This window comes from Rhineura floridana, chromosome 1 (assembly GCF_030035675.1).
Source record: "Rhineura floridana isolate rRhiFlo1 chromosome 1, rRhiFlo1.hap2, whole genome shotgun sequence".
Classification (NCBI taxonomy): Eukaryota; Metazoa; Chordata; class Lepidosauria; order Squamata; family Rhineuridae; genus Rhineura; species Rhineura floridana.
Genome location: NC_084480.1, coordinates 177,403,890 through 177,424,800, shown reverse-complemented (window position 1 = coordinate 177,424,800; position 20,911 = coordinate 177,403,890). Strand labels below are relative to the sequence as shown.

Sequence of the window (20,911 nt, the reverse complement as noted above, 5' to 3'; positions counted from 1 at the left end):
ACTGTTTTATTTCAACGGGCATTTGGGATAGAGAACGACTAGGATTAAGTGTCCTAGGATTGGTGACTACATTATATGGTCTTATCATTTTAAATTGTCTGCTGTTTTTAACATATGTTTTATGGTTTTAATTTTTCTCATAGTTTAATTCTTTTTTAATAATATACTCTGTATGTTTTAATGGTGGTGTTTTTAGTTGTAAGCCACTCTGAGTCCTATTGGAAAAAGGGCGGGTAGAAATAAAGTTATTATTATTATATGTAAGATTCCTGATGTAATACAGTTATTATAGCACAATTTTATACATGTTATATAAAGATAAGTGAAGCCTGCAGTAACTTGGAGCAGGCTTTCAGTGAGGCTGGGCCCTGTTCTGTGGAATTGCATTCTTGTCGAGATATGATAGATGCCCACTCTCTGCACTTTCTAGAAGCAACTGAAGACATTTTTGTTCCAATGGGCTTTTCCAGAGGGATGAATGGGTCTCTGCCATAAGTGTCTCTTTTATAGTGTTTTTAGGTTTGTTTGTTTTTTATTGTACATCACCTTGAGATGCTTGTGTGGAAGGTGATCAATAAATACATAAATATTGAGAAGTAAGCTCTATTGATTTCATTGAGGACTTACTTCTTCACGTGTGTACAGGTTTGCAGCCATAATCACTTTTCAGCTAAATAAGCTCTCAAAGCAACTTGCTAAAATAACACAAAATGCACGTATGACATAATGGGGCCTAGTATTCCTACTCTTCAGCAACTTTAGGTGCGAAAGTTGGCTGTTAGGCAGACAGGCAGGCAAGCAACTCTGGGAGATGGTAAAACATAGGGAGCCACCTTTTTATATTTTATCAGTTTTAGTGCATCGTTTTTGCCCTGTGTTTGCTTGAGAATTGCTGTGTGATTTACTTACTATCTGTTTGGCTTTAACCTTGAGGGTCTGATGTTGCATAGTCCTGCCTTGTGCCAGAGGCTGAAGAAGTTTCAACTTAAAATTGGTACATGTAATAGAAAACATGTACTGAAGCTGGTTGTCAAATTTCTAGCTTGCTTTTGTCTACTGTTTAACACTGTAGGTTGCCCTAAAAGCATTAGGAATATGACTATGTCAAAATCGTCATCAAATACTCAGACTCTAATTATTTGCAGAAATGCAAAATGTATACCTGACCTAAGCACTTGTGCCACTGACAAGTGTGGTGGCTTTGTTTTGTTTTGTATTTAAAGGGTGGTTCTCCTGAGTTCAATGATAACAGACTAGCATATGAAAACAAGTCACCCAAGTGCCCCTGTATTTACAGTACTTAGCTGGGCTATTTTGTTCATTTTAAGTTACCAGCTGCTACACAGCGTGCAGACAAATTGGAGAGGATTCAGAGGAGTCAGCAAAGATGAGTCTGAGCTTGAAAAGTGTAGCATGTTTATCCTAGAGAAAAGATTACGGTACTTTCCAGTAAGCTAAACTAATGTCATAAACAAGAAGGGAGTAATTGTGCAGGCTTGAAGGACAAGATTATGCATGATTCCTTCATCATTATTACAGCCAGAACCTGATTAATTTATTGATAAGATTTCTTAACCGCCCTTCACTACAAGGTCCCAGAGCAGGTTACAACAATATAATATACAGTTATAAAAACAAGTAAAATAGTTACAATGATAAAAACAAGTAAAATTATTCCTACCTAAACAAAGCAGTATAGATGTTTTCTCAGAAGTACTGCTAGAGCAGTTGGGCTTACTTGTAAGTAAGTCTGCATAGGACTGCAGATTTAGGCTAATAATGTGTAAAAAATTAAAATATGGAAAACTATGATATAGAAAGTGATATGCATTCATTCCAGATCACAATTCCAGAAGGGCGTAGATCAGGAATGTATTTTCCATCCATTCTGTTATATTCCATTCTGAAGTAGTAAAATGTTTCTGAATATATACAGAATATTTTTCCATTGCTTCTATATAACAATTGCACAGCTTTGGGGTACTGTTTCCATGTGAACCTTGAAATTAGCATATGATTAGAATGTGTTTGCTTTTCATTGTTTTTAGATGTTCTAGGTGTTTTCAAATGTTTTAGATGTTTTTTTTTAAAGTTTTGAAAAAAAGTACCGTATATTCCGGCGTATAAGACGACTTTTTAACCCAGGAAAATCTTCTCAAAAGTCGGGGGTCGTCTTATATGCCGGGTGTCGTCTTATAGGGCGGGTGCTGAAAAAGAGCGGGAAAATTAAGTCAAAAAATGACGGAGAAGAAGGGGCAATGGCGGCCGTATGCTGTTGAACTGGGGAGAAACTGCCCAGCACAGGCTCGCAGGAGCAGCCGCGGGGCCGATAGCCGCACTAGCGGCTCTGAAAAAACAAAAATCCCAGAAGGGATTGGCAGGAGAAAACTGAGAAGGATAAATCAGCAGGGACAGGCAGCCGTCGTAGCCGACTGCAGAGCTCTCCGCGGTGGAATTAAAGCCGCGGCGTGCGGCTGAGGAAAAAATCACTCTAACGAGAGCGCCGCAGCCACAGGCTCTCGTGGGCGGCAATACTAAAATCGGGTGGTGAGGAAAGGCAGGGAGCCGCAGCCGCACGCTCCCGCCTGAGAGAGAACCGCAGCCGCGGTCTCTCCAACGACGCCACAGGACGCGGCTCGAGGCAGCCTAGCCGAGAAAAGCCGCTCCGGGAGAGTCGCGAGCTCCCAAGACTGTGACGGAGCTCGGGAAGAAAAACTCAGAAACGGCCAAAGCCGTAGAGACCTGCAGCCGCGGTCGCTCTAGGAGCCGTGAGACAATCAGCGGGGAAAATAAACTGCCCGAGAAATAAAATGAACTGAAAAAAGCAGTGAAAATAAAGACAGGGGAAGGGAGGGACTTGGGAAACACACAAGTACACTACCTCCGCACCCTGTCAGACAAATACACAACAAAGACGAAAAAACTTAGCTACGCTATAGGATCTCAGTCTTGTTCGTACGAAGGCAAGAATGAACTGGAGAGTGGGAGGGGCCTGACGCCCCTAGTCTTGACTTCAAAGACATTCTTGCCTTCGCACAATAGGCTTTGTATACAACAACCAGCCAATCGCCGGTAAGGTACATCGCTTGCATGTCATAAGCAGGGGTAGTCTTATACGGCGAGTATATCCCAAACTCTATATTTTAACTGGAAAAGTTGGGGGTCGTCTTATACGCCCAGTCGTCTTATACGCCGGAATATACGGTAGTTTTTTAAAAATTGTTTCAAAATGTTTAAAATATATTTTGTTTTAAAGTGTATTATTTTAACTTTTTATGTTTGCCACCTTGGGCTCCTTTGGGAGGAAGGATTGGATAGAAATTTAATAAAATAAATAAGTATTAGAGAATGCAGGTTCCATGGAGATGTGAGCTTTGGCATCTCTCTTTCAGAATCAACCTTGAGAGTCATTAGAAACTTTGTTCTCACACTATACAATGTGTTTTTCCCAGGAGAATCCAGGGATAGACCAGTGAGCCTTCAGATCTGTGTGCTACTGCCTGCGATGAGCTGGCAGAACTTTATCTTGCAGCCTCTTCCTGTCAGTAAACCCTCAGGTTTTGACTAGCCTGGGCCACCAAAGTTTCCATTGAGTATTTCTGGACAGGAGGGACTATAAAAAGCTTCCTGTTTGTTGCTCAGGCAAGGTCCTAACCCAAAGTCTTCCTGGATCTGGTGTGGTTCTGTGTATTCCTTAGCTCTGCTTCTGCAATTTTCACCTCTGCTCTGATTCCTTGGATCCTTGCTTACCTCTAACTACTGCCTATAGTTCAGCTCTGTCAGTTATTTAGAATCAAAACTCCTTATTGCTTTAAATCTTCCAGGTTATATTATAACTAGACTGCTTTGTCTAATGGTATGCAGTACTCTAAATACACATTTTAAGATCTAAATTCAGCTATATGTTGAATATATAAATTCAGTTGTATGTTGATTGAACCTCATCTTCGTAATTTATTCTGAAGTTACTCTGGCCTCATTTGCATGTTGCTTTAAACCATAGTTAAACTAAAGGTGAATGTGAATGCTTGCTAGTGCACACTGTTGAAATCACAGGTACCCCTCCTGCTCTTGCCACACTGCCAGGACCTAAGCATCTGGCTTAGCATCATGTCCAAACCTGGACTTGTGGGTTTTTTTCTCTTCAAACAAACCATGAGCTGTAAACAGAGTTTGTTCTTGGATTACCTGGTGGCCATTGGAGTTGTCTTCAAGTGCCTCTTGAAAGGGGAATGTTTTTTTCTGTTTTTGAACCAAGACTTGTCAGGTTCATAAGAATCCAGGGAACTGATGGTTGTGAAAAGGGGGAGTCACTTGGAGTTGAATAGTGAGCCACCTGGTTAAATCCAGAACCTTCCACCATTTTGGCAGGTGAAAGGATTATCTTCAATAACTAAACTTCTGTTGAAACAACTGAGCCTGCCTGTGAATCTGCACCCTTTGACATAACAACTAGGCTGGAGATCATGATCCAAAGTGTACCTCCAGTTCCTTCTGCTTTATTACAGGTAATTACTGTATCTCACTCCCCTTACCCATCTCTTCCTTTTCTGTTTCCACAATCATGCCCACCTCTGGCCCTCACAAGATGGGAGAAACTACTGCTTAAAATGTAATGTTTCTCCTTTCCTGGTTTTTTTCACTCTTATAGAAAAGTGAGATTTCTAAGACTCAGCCTCATTACTCCATGTTAAGGTGAATCTCCGCCTCTAGTCTTTCTCCTTTGTTTATGCAAGAGTAACTAAGCATATGGTCTAGGCAACATGTGGGTGGGTTAACTTGTGCAATATATTATTAATACTATTTGATCTGCATCTGTCTTTATTGGCATTTCAAGCCACAAAGGCCACTGTTGTTGCTTCTAAATCATTATATATTGGCATGATCTTATCCCTAAACACCATTATCCTTTCATTAATAAATGCTACAACTGCAACAACAGTGTACTTCTTGTTAGCTCTCCAAAGACAGTACCCTATCCTGTCGTATGTGTGCACAGTTGTCTTCAGTTACAATCCAAAAAATAGTACTGCTAATTCCCCAAGTTCGTGTTTATATGCATGTTAGTTACATGTTTGTGCACATGTGTGTGCAGGTATACTAGCAGATCTCATGAGACATTATGCAGAGAATGTCTTGTAGCACCCTTGAACTTGTATAGAGATCGAGCCAGGACTTAGCCTTCAGTTTTGTTTGTTTGTAAATGTGTATCTTGCTTTTCTATTGCTATGCTCAAGACAGCTAGCAAAATCCATCTGGGATAAAATCATTGCAGTGTGTCAATATCAAATCATAAGGATCAAAATAAACATCTTACAGCTATTCATAACAATAACTAAAAGAGGAGGTATGATGCCTTTTTGTGCTGTTGCCAATTCATTTATTTATTTATTTTATTTTATTAAGCTTATATACCGCCCGACTAGCAACAGCTCTCTGGGCGGTGAACAATTAAAAATACAATAAAATGATGTTCATGATGTTGAAAAGGCACAGCTTAGATGGCAAATGGAGGACAATCCTGGGTTCAGCCATGGAGGTATTTGCAATTGTATTGCAATGGGACTGGGACAGGAGAACATCCTGGTGGATTGTGCCCTTTGGTCCTTTATCTTCCAACTAAATAATCTCAGATAACTAAAATATATCCAAGATTAAGGGGGAAATTAGAGGCCTTGAGCCTTATCACCTCTCATTTTTGAAATGAAGTAGTAAGGCTTTGGAGAGTTACTATATAGGTGACTTCACTTGGTTCTACTTGGGCATATTCCAGAATATTTGTACTAAAATTCAGAGAGCTGAAAATGCTGTTTTTCTTTGTGTGGTCACACAACTACAGTGAAAATAGAGCAAGGGTTCATATTTATTAATCTTTTAAAATTCTGTCCTCTGCTGCTTTTCATGCCACGATTCACGGGACTTTTTATTGTGGCATATGTCAACAGAGATGTAGCCCCATCTGCTGCTATATAGCTTGTTCAGACAGTAGGCGTACAACAATGCTTACCTCTCAGTAATTACAGGTGTGCTGTGAGGAGCCCAATGCATTAATCAGCCCCTTAATTATGAAAAAGGTGGGCCTTTTGTTCTGCCTTCAGAACAGGAGTTTACCAGCCACTTTATGAGCTTTAGCATCCATCTGCTCATTCTTTTAGAATGTTTGCATTGACTGATATTGCCTTTAAAACGTATCGCAGGAAGTGATTAAAACCAGTTTGAACATTAACCTGAGTAGTGTTTCAAAGGTGAAAATGCTGTCTGCTGTGATGCTAAAATATATTTATCTTTTAAACAATATTTGTGTAAAAACATGTGTCGTGTTGGCTGGTGATAATATGAGCTTGTGCAACTTCCATGCTTCAGCTATATGAACAGCAATTTTGGTTAGTATTCTAATATGTCCTGAAGAGCAAACCTCATAAGCAAGACCTGTAGAGTGTTTACACATTGAAAAACTTACTTTAAAGGTGAAGAAACATAAGTTGGGGGGGGTAACTTGTTTGACAGAAACTGATTTTTATGTGAGGTTCTTATTTTCAATATGTTCTTTTCTTAGTGCTTTCTCATAATATTTTTCTTTCCATTTTTTCCTTGTAATGTAGTATATTGTTATGTTCCTTCAGCATAAACAGTAAAACTGAATTGGATATAAAAAACAAATGCAAGCTGGCCCTTTTTCTTAATACTTCTTTAAAACATTTAGGGCACAATCCAACTCGTATTTATGCTGGGCTGAGGGAGGTGGATATGGCAGACCTTCACATGGCAGGTTCCTGGCTCCACTGGGCTCTGCCAGCCTCCACCAGCAGAAGCTCCTCACCCCGGCTCAACTGTGGCAGAGCCAGGACCCTGCTGGCTCAGCTGGGGGTCCACGGGGAAGCCCGAAAAGGCCCCAAAAAGGGACCTTCCAGGAGCGTGTCAGAATGGGGGGCCGAGGGGGGGACTTATGCAACATCCAAATCCCATTTGGAACGTTCCTGCATGTCCTGATCCAGGCCAAAGTTGCACCAAGGAAAAGGTCAGTCTAAGAAAATAATTACACTAGAAGTCTATGGAATGCTCTTACTCCCCTGTAGAGGAGGGCCAACTTTTAATTTCCAGCCCCTGCATGCAGCTCCCGGCTGAGCTTGCCTTCAGCCAGCCCAGAGGCTCCTGAATGGCAATTGGATGCACGGACCTTCCCTTCGGCGGCTCCTCCACCGGCACCCCTTCTGCTGGCTTCCCATGAGTTGGATTGCTTTGTTAGTTTTTGTGAGATTATCCTTTCTCAGACAGATGATATGGGTATGTCACTACTCCTGGGCAGTAAAAAACAGGATAAATTCAAAACTGTTGGAGGCAAAGCTGGTGCACACTAAGTCCTCCTTTTCAGTTTGGTCCAGTTTCTTGAGTCCCAGTACATGGTTGGAGCGCCTAAGACATAGAAAGAAATATTTTTCTTTTCAGGTGAAGTGGTTGTTCTCAGTAGAGCCAAAAGTCTTGGCAGAAAGACAGGATTTTTACACTTCTGTAAAAATAAATAGACTCCACAACCTGCCCCCTTTCAAATAGCAACCCTGTTGAGCAGGGTCTGATGGGCTTCTTTTCAGGTTAATCCAATGTTCCCTGTTCCTTTTCCCCCACCACCATACTTATGACAGCATTCAAGAAGACATAAGCAGAACGTGAAGAAGAGACTGGAAGAGCTAATTAATAAGGGAAGGATAGTTCTTGAAGGTATTCAAGAAGCAAAGCAAGGAGGTGTAGCTGTACTAATGCCTCCTATTCCTCCACCAAAATTTGTAGGATAAGGCCAAAGGCGCATCTAGTCTAGCATCCTTTTCTCACAGTGGCCACCTAGATAAGAGAAGCCCACAAGTTGTGCAATAGCACTCTCCAAACTTGTGATTCCAGCAACTGGTATGCAACAGTGGAGACAGAACATAGCCATCCTGGCTAATAGCCATTGATAGTCATTACACTATCCTTCATGAATTTGACTAATTCTCGTTTAAAAGTCCAGGCTTTTGGAGCAGTCAGAACATGAGCAGACCACAGTGGAAAGAAAAGCAGGACTCCTGGGCTGTGAATACAGGACAAACTGTAGATGCCCATTTGCAGGGCAAATGGACATCAGTGATTCCATAGCTCAGTGGTAGAGCACATGCTTTAGAAAGCAAAAAGTGTCAGGTTCAATTCCTGACACACCCAATTAACAGGATCAAATGGGTTATAAAAAATACTTTGGCCTGAAATCATGGATAATTGTTGCTAGTCAGAGTAGACAATGCTACACTAGATGACAGGGTCAGGAAGGAGGGGGGGACATTTTTGGTTATTGGATAGTTTTATACAGAATTTCTACATTCACCCCTGACAAAGACAGTGATTGTTTTGCCGAAACGCGTTGGGCAGTTTTTCTTGATATTTTTAATAAATCCTTTGGAATTTCATGACCACATTTTTTCCTTTTGACATCCTGGGGTTCTCCCCTCCTCCTTCCTGACCCTGTTACTTTGGATGCCATCCACTTCTGTTACACTAGATGAACAAACAGCTCAACTCAACTCAAATTCTGGAGCTGGACTAGTGTAAGTTGTAAGAATCCTTTTAGTAATTGGAAGAGGACAAAGGGAAATATTACACAGGAAAGGGCAAGCCTAAAATGAGAAAATGGATCAAGATAGCATGGCGCTATGCTTCCTCCGAATCCTTCCTATTCCTCTAAGCCAGGTGTGGGTAACCTTTGCCCCTCCAGATGTTGCTGAACTAGAACTCCCATCATACCCAGCAAGATTGGCCAATGGCTAGGCATAGTGGGAGCTGTAGTTCAGCAACATCAGGAGGACCAAAGGTTACCCACAATTGCTTTAAGCATTTTGCTGGAGTTCTGGCAGAAACACTTCAGCGCTAGATAATTCATGCTCCTTTTAAAGAGACTTAAAAAGCCAAATGTCATCAAGGCTCTTTCTGCCACTTTATGAATGAATTTCCCTCTTAAAAACAACCAACCAATTTTAAGCTATGTAGCTCTTCTCTCCAGTGTTAAGAGTACACATGAAAAAAATCCAAACAAAAATCTCAAACAGATGAGGTACTTGCAATGCATTTACCTCTTGTGTAACATGTACTTCATGCAATCCATTGTATGGGTGTAGGATATTGATGCTGCTGTCAACTAGAAAAGTGCTTTGCATATGTAGCCAGTAGCCTCTTAATAAAATTAACAAGTTTTAAAATGTCAACTTTTTCTCCTTTTTAGGATGTTTTACATACTGTGATCAGACACTGCCCCCCCTGCTTTTTCTTCTTGGGTTTACCTGGCTTCACTTTGCTAATAGGAGACTTCATAACAGCTGCAGCCAGAGTTCTGGGTACAAACATGTTGGAGGTAAGTATGGCAATGTTCACTGTCCTGTTCCTGTGAGAGTGCACAATTGTTAGCAAGGTTCAGATTTCTCTGCTCTTACAGGTGTTGGCTCATTAGTGCAATGTGAAACTGGGCTGTTGGGGCAGACACCATGGCAGCTGATGTGTGAAATTATAGGATAAGGTGACATCCTAGTATTGCAAAGGTGTTTCATCAAAAGGACAAAATGTGAGAAATCATATCCCCACTAATACTGCAGCACATTTGCACTGTAAAAGCAAGGGCTTGGTTTCAGAATGTTATTAGGTTTTTGCTATGCATGAACATTACAAATGTCCTCCTGCATGTGGAATATCATATGTGCTGTAATGGGTTGGAGCAATGAAAAGTAAGGATTGTTTAAGGGAATTTGTCTGTTGACAATAACCATACACTATTAATATGGTTTGCCTTGCAGAAACATACGGGTGAGCATCTTCATTGTGGTTTTTTTACATTGTTACAACATGGCAGCAATGTGGGAAACACATTAGGAGTCAGCCTTATTGGTACACATTTATTGATATGGGAGCTTGTCATATGATCTTATATGATATATGCTTTAGAAAGAACAGAGTATGCTTAGAATGATTAGAACTTGTGTGTGTTCCTAAAGGGAAGCAACAGGACTACGTTTTATAGTAGTGTCTGTGTGGGAGAGTGCCCCATCTAGAGCACACATGTGGAGCAATGTTGATTGCATTGGGATTCCTCTATTTTGATTGCAAGTACTAAGCAACTACTCTGTTGTTAGATATTTCTTGTTTCCAGCTTAGCTGGTTGTCCAGGCCAGAAGAGATAATTGTGTTGAAATAGGGAAGCTTTTATAAGATCTTTAAATTGAACCTCCTCACTATCTGGACACTACAAATGTGCATTGGTTTAAAAAACAAAAATAAATGGAAAACAAAACAAGTGAGATCCGTTAATTTCATTTGTTTTAGTTATGAAAATTAATGGCAATTCAAACAAATGAGTTCTGAACAAAAATGTGTTCATTTTTCATTAGTTTGATTCAATTTTGTTGGTTTCCTTTGGGAGGAAAAATTGAAACAGTCTGGCATACAGGTCACAGGAAAGGAGGAAGGAAGGAAAGCAGTGAAAATGACAGATGCATAGCAGAAAATCTCCCCATTTTCAATCTAAAATTTAGCAGGTCTGATCCTTGGAGGGATGGTAGAATGCCTCAAAAGATTATGCCATTTGAATGGAAAGAACCGAAGCTAAAATTTGCAGAAAACTGTCTGGGTCTCCCAGTGAAATAAATTGGGCGGGCAGGGGGGGGACAAAGGAAACTAAAAAAAATGGAAAAAGAAATGAATGAAACTTTTATATGAATGGGGAAATTATTATATTTTCCTTGCACGCCCTGTGTGGATACTAGATTTGCAAGTAGCAGCTTAATGCTTTTTTAAATGTTATGCAAAAAGTCAAGTACAGCATTTTCACAGAGAATCAAATGCATCTTTTTTTGTAAAAACAGATGTGTTTGATTCTCTGTGAATATATATGTGTGTGTGTGGTTTTAAAAATTGTTTTTATAGATAATTAGTATCTGTTTTTATACATATAAGAGATTTATATATGTTTTTATTACATTGTAAATCAGTATGCCTCATGGGAAGCAATTCTTAAATGATAATAATTATTTTCATTAAGGGGCTGGGAAGTGTACATTCAGACACTAGGGTTTGATCCAAAGTTTCTCCTCCTCCCTGCAGCCCTTTGTTCCCTCTGAAAAGCTTCTGATTGCTTGGTGGCCTTCCTAATCAGCTTGGGCCGTGTGGTGGGGGCCTGCAGTCGGAGGGAGGAATTGCCAAAATTGGCAGAGGAACCTAGTTTGATGTCCTGTTTCCACCAGTGGTCAGCTGGATACCTTCAAGATGCAGGCCTCAAGTCAACTGCCTTTCCTTTCGTGGATGACCTTAGCATCTAGAATTCAAAGGGATACATTAGTATAGAACCTTTTTATCACAAAACCAATTCTTCCATCAGAATCTCCTTACAGAAATAGAAGGTTGAAATTGGTATGAGCTAGAGCTTATCTGATGTTGGTTCCGTATACAACTTCTGGGCTGTCTGTTCCACCTGCGTGTTCCACCTGCATTGTTACAGAAAATGTTCTTGGACATGAATGTAGTTTCTTGTCTCTCATTATTATATTAGTTTGAAGCGTAAAATTACAGGAATGTAAGATGATGCATTTATCAATTTTGCAATGTGTTATTTCGCATACAGCATACCAGTATTCATGAAGCCTGTAAATAATTTGTACTGCGGTTTCTCCTGTGGTGTTATAATGGACTCAGGTTGGTTTGGCTCCCTATAGTGCTTGAAGGGAGGAATGCAATTGCCTCACAGGACATCTTTTGGGTCCATTCCCTTGAAGTGACCAGTTACTTTCCTGCCTTTGCCCTGGGCTGTAGCATCACAAATAATCAATGGATTTCTTGGTATTCTTGTGTACCAGTATACATAAATCCTCTAAATTACTTACTTTGCTTGTGTTTAATATTATATGTAAAAATGAGTAAGGCTGGGGCCTTTTGGTATGACAGCTGACAATACTAAACAACAGGTCAGCATCCAGATTGGCCCATGAGGAGTTTTATGAGGTTTTTTTTTAAATCGCCAAATGCTGCAGAAATGTGGAGAACTGAATTTAAGATTGGAAAATTTTTAAATAATACTAACAGGGATTTGCATGTTATTATTTACAGGTTTTGTTAATTAATAGTTCTCCTGTGCATGGAAATATGGTATCAGGTGGGTAGGTAGCTCTACCTAGCGGTTGAAGGCAAAAAAGCACTGATGATCTTTGCAGGAACTTCCTGTTCCGTGTACCTCCCAGCTCAGTTCTCTTCTGCCTTCACACACAACGGTTGGTCGCTCTCTCTGCTCTGTGTTCAGGCCTGTATATTTGTCTCATGTATTTGTATTATATCTTTTTGTGTTTTTCCTCCTTCCTACCTTACGTTTCTCATTCCTGTTAAAAAAATAATATTTTCCCCTCCTCCCCTGGAGCCCTTCCGTGGCACGAGGCAAGCCAAGCAGGGGATTCCTCTCCTTCCCTCCAACAGAACTGCACAGGGGCGGGAAGTTTGTAAGGGTCACCCTGCAGGAGGACTTAACACTCCCTCCCTTCCACCTGGACCAGCTCGCTACCGCCACTCTCAGCCATATGCCCCCCACACAGAACTCACTAACCACGGAGACAGGAATTTAGCAGCAGCGTTTTTAAGACATCAGTGCTCCCTCCCCATCTTGAAGCAGCAGCGCTCATTGCGCAAGCCCTAGGAGGAGTCCTTCTCCATCCTCCTAAATCAGTGGTGCGACTTTGCTCTTAATGGGCCGCAACAAGACGTGCCACCCCCCAGGCATCAGCGGGAGCATAGACGCTTTGTGGCTTTCAGCCCCCATAAGACCCGCTGCGTGGTTGCTCCATGGGGAAAGCAACCTGCAGATCGGAAAGGCTGGAGAAGAGGCTCAAGCTGCTCCTGCCCAAACCAGGAGCAGCCCCATCACTGTTACCCAGACAGGCCTTAGGGCCTTCATTTGGGCCTAACATACAGATGGAGATGGCCATGGCCCGCCCCTGTTCCAGCAGGCTGGAGGTGACTGAGGCAATGAATGTAGCGGGCAGGGTGGCTTCAGATGGTGCAGCACCCGTGGCTTGTGGACAGACCGGACAGACCAGGCAAAGTTCTGGTGATCATAATGCAGATGAGGGGAGGGACTCACACAGCGCTGCCTTTAGGACTCGAAGAGATCAAGAGTCACTGTCTGAGGAAGAAGGCATACAAGCCCATCCTGGCTTGGAATCGTTTTTTTCTACCAGATCCTCACCTGAGGATTTCATGGGTTTTACAGACACATCTGCCTCTTACCAAACCATCCATGTTACAGAAGAGGAAGGATCCCAGCCCCCTCCCTCCCCCCTACACACCAATTGCAAGGAGGGGCATATCATCCCTGTTGTGCATATACTGAGCCTCTTCAACTACATTTATCTGCTCACATGCTTCAACAGATCAACTTAGGGCTTCCCTCTTAGTGGATTTGGCCAGAGATCTCTCGGGCACAGCATCCTCTATACATCAACCCCCTAGGGACACATCAGGGACGCAGAGAGCACAGGGCTCTTCCTCAGCCATCCCATCATCATACCTGCGACCTCCTACATCACACAATTCACCTGACCCTTATGCTGCCACTCAAGGTAGACACGTTCAACCTACAGAGGAGACACCTGTCGACCCAGACAATGAACTGATTGTCTTAGATGAAGAGGACTGGAGTGGGGAGTCAGAATCAGAAGAGATTTCAACCAACAGAATCTTCCAAGAGTCTCATTTCCTCCCCCTCTTGTGCAAGGCAATGGAGGCCCTCAGCTTATATTCCCCTGAAGACCCTCCAGTTCCGACAACGTCCAGGATCTCGACAGTGTGTCCAGACCCAAAACCTAAATCCAGGGTGCTCAAACTCCCTGCATTACTGCCTAAAGTGATCAAATCTGAGTTTGATGTCCCATTACAGTTCAAGAAGTCGGTGTCAACCGCTAACAAATTCTATACACAGGAACAGCAGGTTATGGACCAGCTGAAAGTCCCGCTAGTGGACGCGCCCATAGTTAATCTTCTAAATCCATCTTGAATCTTAAAGACTCAGATGCTCATCTTAAGGATGCAACAGAACCCAAACTGGACCAAGGACAAAGAAGGGTACATGAGGCTAGTGCGCTTTCCTTCAGAGCAGCAGCAGCATCCTCTGTCTTCGCAAGAGCTTCTCTTTTATGACTAGACGATCTTCTGGATGGCCCACAACAGGACCCTGCCAGAACATGCAAATCCTTGTTAAAAGTCTCTTGGGCAGTGACCTTCATGGCAGATGCATCCATGGACGCCATGCAATTTGCAGCAAGGTCGTTAGCAGCAGGCATCTTCGCCCGCAGAACCCTATGGCTGCATCACTGGAAAGCAGATGCCACAGCTAGCTCCTACCTTGCTTCGGAACCCTACATGGGAGGTAAGTTATTTGGCGATGAAGCCCTGGCAGGTGTCTTGGAATCCAAGGACAAGAAAAAATTTATGCCCTCCTCCAGGAAGAGAGGACAGAAGGCTGTTTCGAAGAGCCTTTCACCCATATTCACAGTCACAGCCCTTTCGGAATTCTAGGACATCAGGATGAACTAGGGACACCCGCACCAATCACCCCTTCTGGTATAGAAGTCCGCAGACAAAGAGCCAACCACACATTTCCAATAGACCGGGGTTTGGAACCCAGGCACGAGGGAACAAACATCAGTTCTGATGCCAGCATCCCTCCGTTGGTAGGACGCCTCCAATGCTTTGCTCAGCGGTGGAGCGACACGTCATCAGGCTAATGGGTGTTACGCACCCTCAGAAGCGGCTTGAGGCTGGAATTTACATCCTCCCCAGCAAGATTTGTCCAATCTCCTCTCTCAGCAGCTCAAGACAAAAGATCAAGAACCCTCCAAGCGATTTCCCATCTGCTCCAAATATCAGCGACAGAACCCGTCCCTACCAGGAGAGAGATTTTTGGGAAATTACTCAATTTTCTTTACAGTCGCGAAAAAAGATGGGTTGTTCAGGGCAGTACTCAACCTCAAGAACCTGAACGAATACATACAATACCGCAAGTTCCGCATGGACACCTTGCTCTCAATCAAGGAGGTGCTGAAAAAAGGAAACTTCCTCTCCTCAATTGACTTGAAGGAGGCCTACCTCCACATCCCCATCTCCCCCCCCAGATGCTACCTCAGGTTCACAGTGGGGAATGATCATTTTCAATACAGAGCCATACCCTTTGGCCTGTTGTCTTCCCCCAGGGTATTCACTAAAATCATGGTTGCCTGGTGGCCCACCTCAGGACGCAGGGAGTCCACATATTTCCTTACCTAGATGACTTCCTCATTCGGTTCCCATGACTAAGCAAGGCCTGGGAGGATCTACACATCACCTTAGCCTGCTTGAAGGATCACGGCTTCCTAATCAACCAAACCAAGAGCCACTTAGTTCCTTTCTGTCACATTGTACATCACAAAAGGGGACAATATAGCTGGCACAAAACAGAATCAACAAGATACACACTGCAGTATCACATCTTATGACTTCCACATCAGCAGACCTGATGGAGCTGGCCTCAGTGCTGGGGTTGATGGTAGCAGCTTTCCAAACAACTCCTTGGACACGTCATCACTCTCGCCCCCTGCAGTGGGCGTTTTTGCCTTTTCAGAGCGAGATAGCAGCCAGGCAGCACCAGAAAGTGTTACTGTCACCTGTGGTTTGTCAGTCCTTGATGTGGTGGGCTGATGAACCCAACCTACTCCAGGAAGTACCATTCCAGGACCCCCCACATATAGTGATCACGTCGGATGCCAGCCTAACGGCTAGGGCACCATCTGCAATGGTCAGACGGTACAAGAAACATGGTCACTGGAGGAATCCAGGCTTCCAATCAGTTTACTGGAACTTCCGACAATCTGCCTGGCACTGACACACTTCACACGCACCAGACAATTGGGGGTGGTGCTTGTCAGGACAGACAACGTGTCTGCAAAATCTCATTTGAACCATCAGGGGGGCACGTGCTCTCCCCTTCTCCAGAGAGAAACTTCACTCATCTTCCAATGGGCGGAAGAACATCTGGAGTCACTCACGGCGGAATACCTCAGAGGGGAGGACAGCAGTCAAGCAAACTGTTTGAGTTGGGAGAAAATACATTGGGGAATGGAAGCTACATCCTCTGGCCTTTCAGGCAATAGTGGCACGCTTCGGCAGGATCTAAGTAGACCTTTTCACCACCAGTCTCAACTGTCAAGTAAAGAGGTTCTCCGCCAGGTACAAGACGCTGGAGGCAGAGGGAATAGATGCTCTCACGGCCCAATGGCCTCCAGGTCAGTTATAAGCCTTTCCGCCTCTTCCGATCCTCCCCAAAGTAATCCAGAAAATCTGAGCCGAACGGGCAATGGTTCTGCTGGTAGCTCCTTGGTGGCCAAGGAGACCTTGGTTTCCAAAACTCATTGACCTATCGGTCGATCCCCTGAAACGAATTCCTGTCAGAGATGATCTGTTGTGGCAGGGACGATTTCTCCATCCAAATCCCGGCTGGCTGGCTCTTCATGTGTGGAAATTGAATGGCAACAACTCCTGAAGAAAGGCCTTACGATGCAAGTTGTGGAGACAATAATGGCCTCCAGATGCCCTTCTACCATTTGAATATATGAGGCCACATGGAAAGCCTTCTTGTCTTAGATGCAGCAACAAGGCATAAATCCAAGTGAAGCAGGTATTAAAGAGATCCTCTCATTCCTGCAGCAGGGCTTAATAATGGAAGACCAAACACGTTGAGATGTCAGGCTTCGACTTTGTTGTCAATCCTATTTAAGTTCCCAAAAAAACCATTGAGTTCTCACCCATTCCTGAAGCCTTTCCTTTAGGGGGCAGCGATATCGGTGCCACCTACTGTCCATCGCTTCCCAACTTGGGACCTGCACAAAGTCTTAATGGCCCTGCAGAAACCTCCCTTCGAGCCCTTAAACCAAGTACCTCTCCATTTGCTGTCCTTTAAAGTCCTGTTCCTTGTGGCCATTACTTCGACCCGTCATGTGTCTGAGTTGAATGCCCTCTCCATAGATAAGAATTTCTGTGTTTTTCATAAGGATAGGGTAGTACTTCGCACTGCCCCTTCATTTCATCCTAAGGTTCTATCTACCTTTCACTGTCAACAAGAGTTAATACTTTCTTCCTTCTGCCCTAAGCCTGTCCACCCTGCAAAACAGGCGTGGCACTCACTGGATGTGAGAAGAGCCTTAAAATAATATATCTCCAAAACTAAGCCTTTTCGTGAGACAGTTTATTTGTTTTGTTTCATCCAGCTTCACTAGGTAACAAGGTTTCAACCTCCACCCTAGCTAGGTGGATCAAAGCATGTATTACCTTGACATATGCTTCACTGCAACTTGTGCGACCAGCCAGGATTGTGGCTCATTCCACCAGGGCAGCAGCCACAGTGGCAGCATTCTCGAGAAATGCTTCACTGACGGAGATATGTAGAGCAGCCACATGGGCCACTCCCAATATATTTATTAGACATTACAAGATTAACGTATATGCATCCGCAGAAGCAGCCTTTGGAAGGAGAGTACTACAGCATGTTCTCTCCAACTGCCAATAAGTTCAGCCCAGCAATATTCCCACCATACATGGGTCAGCTTTGGTATGTCCCACCTGATACCATCTTTCCATGCACAGAAGAGACTTTTGGTCTTACCGTGAAAACAGTCTTTTCTGTGCATGTCAAAGATGATATCAGGGCCACTCCCTAGGAGGGCTGGGCTGCAACCATCCTTGTAGACCTCTAGCAGAGAGTGTGTGAGTGCTGTTGCTTTACATTTTATTTATTTATTTATTTATTAAATTTATTAGTCGCCCATCTGGCTGGTTGTCCAGCCACTCTGGGCGACGTACAAAATAAAAACATACAAATACATTAAAACATTAAATATTTCAACAACAATAATAAAACCTAGCCCACCCCAAAAGCCTGCCTGAAGAGCCAAGTTTTCAAGGCCCAGCGGAAGCTCATCATAGAGGGGGCATGGCGGAGATCATTTGGGAGGGAATTCCACAAAGTGGGGGCCCCAATTAAAAAAGTCCTCTCCCTAGTCCTCACCAGTCTAGCTGTTTTAACTGGTGGGATAGAGAGAAGGCCTTTTGAGGCTGATCTTGTTGGGCGGCATTGCTGCTGATGCTGGAGGCGCTCCTTCAGATAGACTGGGCGGAAACCGTATAGGGTTTTAAAGGTCAGAACCAACACCTTGAATTGGGCCCGGAAAACAACCGGTAACCAGTGCAACTCCTTTAGCACTGGAGTGATGTGATCTCGCCGGCGGCTGCCTTTAATCAGGCGAGCCACCGCATTCTGTACCAGTTGCAGCTTCCGGACCGTTTTCAAGGGTAACCCCATGTTGCTTTACGTTATATGTCATGCTTCCTGTCACTGCTCTCAATATTAGTTAGGTTGTCATCAAGAACTGAGCTGGGAGCTACACAGAACAGGAAGTTCCTGCAAAGATCAACAGTGCTCTTCTGCCTTCAACCGCTAGGTGGAGCTACCTACCCATCTGATATCATCTTTGACATGCACAGAGAAGACCGTTTTCATGGTAAGACCAAAAGTCTCATTTATATTCTTTTTTTGATTATAGGGCCCACGCTTAGAAGCACATACCATTCTTGGTTCTCTGGTTTGCTTTCCAAATCTCTACCAAGAAATTCCACTGTTGCAACCCATTGCTGAAGCAGAAATAATCACAGGAACTGCAGACGTCAAAGTAAATGTTTTAATTGTTAGCTTATCTCTCTGTTTTACACATGTGATAATTTGTTTACCTGCAGTTTCTTCTTATTGATGAATGGAGGGTATCCAGAGTAGATAATCTCTTCTCTGTTACTCATGAGGCTTATGCAGATTGAAGTTTTGACCCATCTAGTAGGAGGGCCTCCCACCCAGTTCTGGGACATATTAAAGCTAAGACATCCAATATTTAGGATAAGAACATTCATATAACTAGAAAAACTTGAACAGTATCATGGTTATAAATAGAGAAAGGAGGAGGACAGAGGGTCATCCCCAGAACATCAAATATTTATTTAAAGTATTTATATACCATTTTTGAGGAGGACTTTACAAAATACTGCTGTCTGAAATGCTGTTATAAAGGTCTATATTGTTACTGGAGAGAGACATGCAGAGATATTGAACATTTCAGCCAGTGGGATTTATCTAAAAAGGTCCCTGGGGCATTTAGATTTTTAAAGAAAAGTATTTAAATATAGCACTTCAGATGTCTCATGTTGATTTTATAATCGGGTGGTATTCCAAATTGTGTAATACAAGGATGTATCACTGAACACTAAAGTCAGGATCATTCAAACCATAGTATTCCCAATCTCTATATATGGATGTGAAAGTTAGACAGTGAAAAAAACAGACAAGAGAAAAATCAACTTATTTAAAATGTGATGTTGGAGGAGAGCTTTGTATACTTTGGACACATAATGAAAAGACATGATTCACTAGAAAAGATAATACTGGGAAAAACAGAAGGGAGTAGAAAAAGAGGAAGACCAAACAAGAGATGGATTGATTCCATAAAGGAAGCCACAGACCTGAACTTACAAGATCTGAACAGAGTGGTTTCTAACTGATGCTATTGGAGGTCACTGATTCATAGGGTCGCCATAAGTTGTAATTGACTTGAAGGCACATAACAACAAATACTTGACTCCATTACTCAGTTTCAGTTACTGTAGGTAGATGACAATATCTTCAACATAGAGGGTTATCTTATATGTGACAGTTATGCAGGGAATTTTGGCATTATGTTTAAATATCTGATAATTGCAAATAATAGTTCTGACAAGGGGAACCTTTGTCTTGTTCCTCTTCTGATCCAAATCATTTAATAAGATACATGCTGATAGGGAAGAATAAATATTGTTTTTACGCAATCAATAAAATTACTAAAATTGAATGAAAATAGTCATTGGATTAAATATTTCAACTCAAGCTTATAAAATGCCTTTTTGGCATTAATAAAAAGAAAGGCCACAAAACGTTTATATGATTTAATATATTCAGTCATATCTAAAACTTTTCTGATATTGCAAGTAAGTTTTTTTTATGGTATAAAATAGGGGTGGGGAGAAATTCAATTCAGCTAGTATCTGAAGCTCAGTTTATCAAATCTGCTCTTTCTGAAACAACATGAGAACCAAAATATAGCCATCCTTAGAAATTCACACTTCTCTGCAATGCCATTCTCTAACTAAGCAATGTTTGCAAAAATGCATATATTAGGGGAATGTATAAAAATGAATATATTTGTGAAAATAACATACAAACATGAATTATATGACAAACAATTGCATGCAAAAATGTGTATGTTAGTCACAACTGCAAACATAAATGTGTTTAGTAGGAGAAATTCACACAAAAATGTGAGAGGATTTTCATGAAGATTTTTTTGTCAGTTGCTGCAGAAATTTGGAGAACTGAATTTAAGATTGGAAAAATGACAAACTGAGAGAACTGAAACTGACAGATCTTTCCATCCCTAAAACCAGTTTGGAGAAATGTATTCACCAATAATTTTGTTTAATCTTGAGGCCAACAGTGACATACTTATCATATAGATATAACTAAGCAAAGATACTGGTTTATACAAGCCAAGTAGCAGGTTATCTTCCCCTTGTTCTTTTATGTAACTATCTTATCCATATGCCTTAATCAAATTTGAGGAATTTTACTACCATTCTGTATCCTGGCTATTGCATTTGTTAAAGATTCAGCAATAATTTCTGCAAAAAAATTGTGTAATTCTGGTGAACAACCGTATATCCCTGCAACTTTCCAAGCTTTTTAGTGAATTAATAGCACTTAATCTCTTGTTTTGAGATAGGTTCATCAAGAAACATTTTATCCTCAGATGTTAATTTT

General features: G+C 42.2%; 1 protein-coding gene across 5 annotated transcripts in view; it reads left to right on the top strand.

The window, feature by feature from the left end:
* RALGAPA2 (Ral GTPase activating protein catalytic subunit alpha 2) overlaps positions 1-20,911 on the top strand; it is a 299,150-nt gene that overhangs the window by 127,159 nt on the left and 151,080 nt on the right. For all 5 annotated transcript variants that reach the window (XM_061587941.1, XM_061587904.1, XM_061587913.1 and 2 more), the window contains 2 exons: positions 9,242-9,370; positions 18,618-18,743. In XM_061587941.1, the coding sequence (XP_061443925.1) occupies positions 9,242-9,370; positions 18,618-18,743 (255 nt within the window). The remainder of the gene's footprint in view (positions 1-9,241; positions 9,371-18,617; positions 18,744-20,911) is intronic.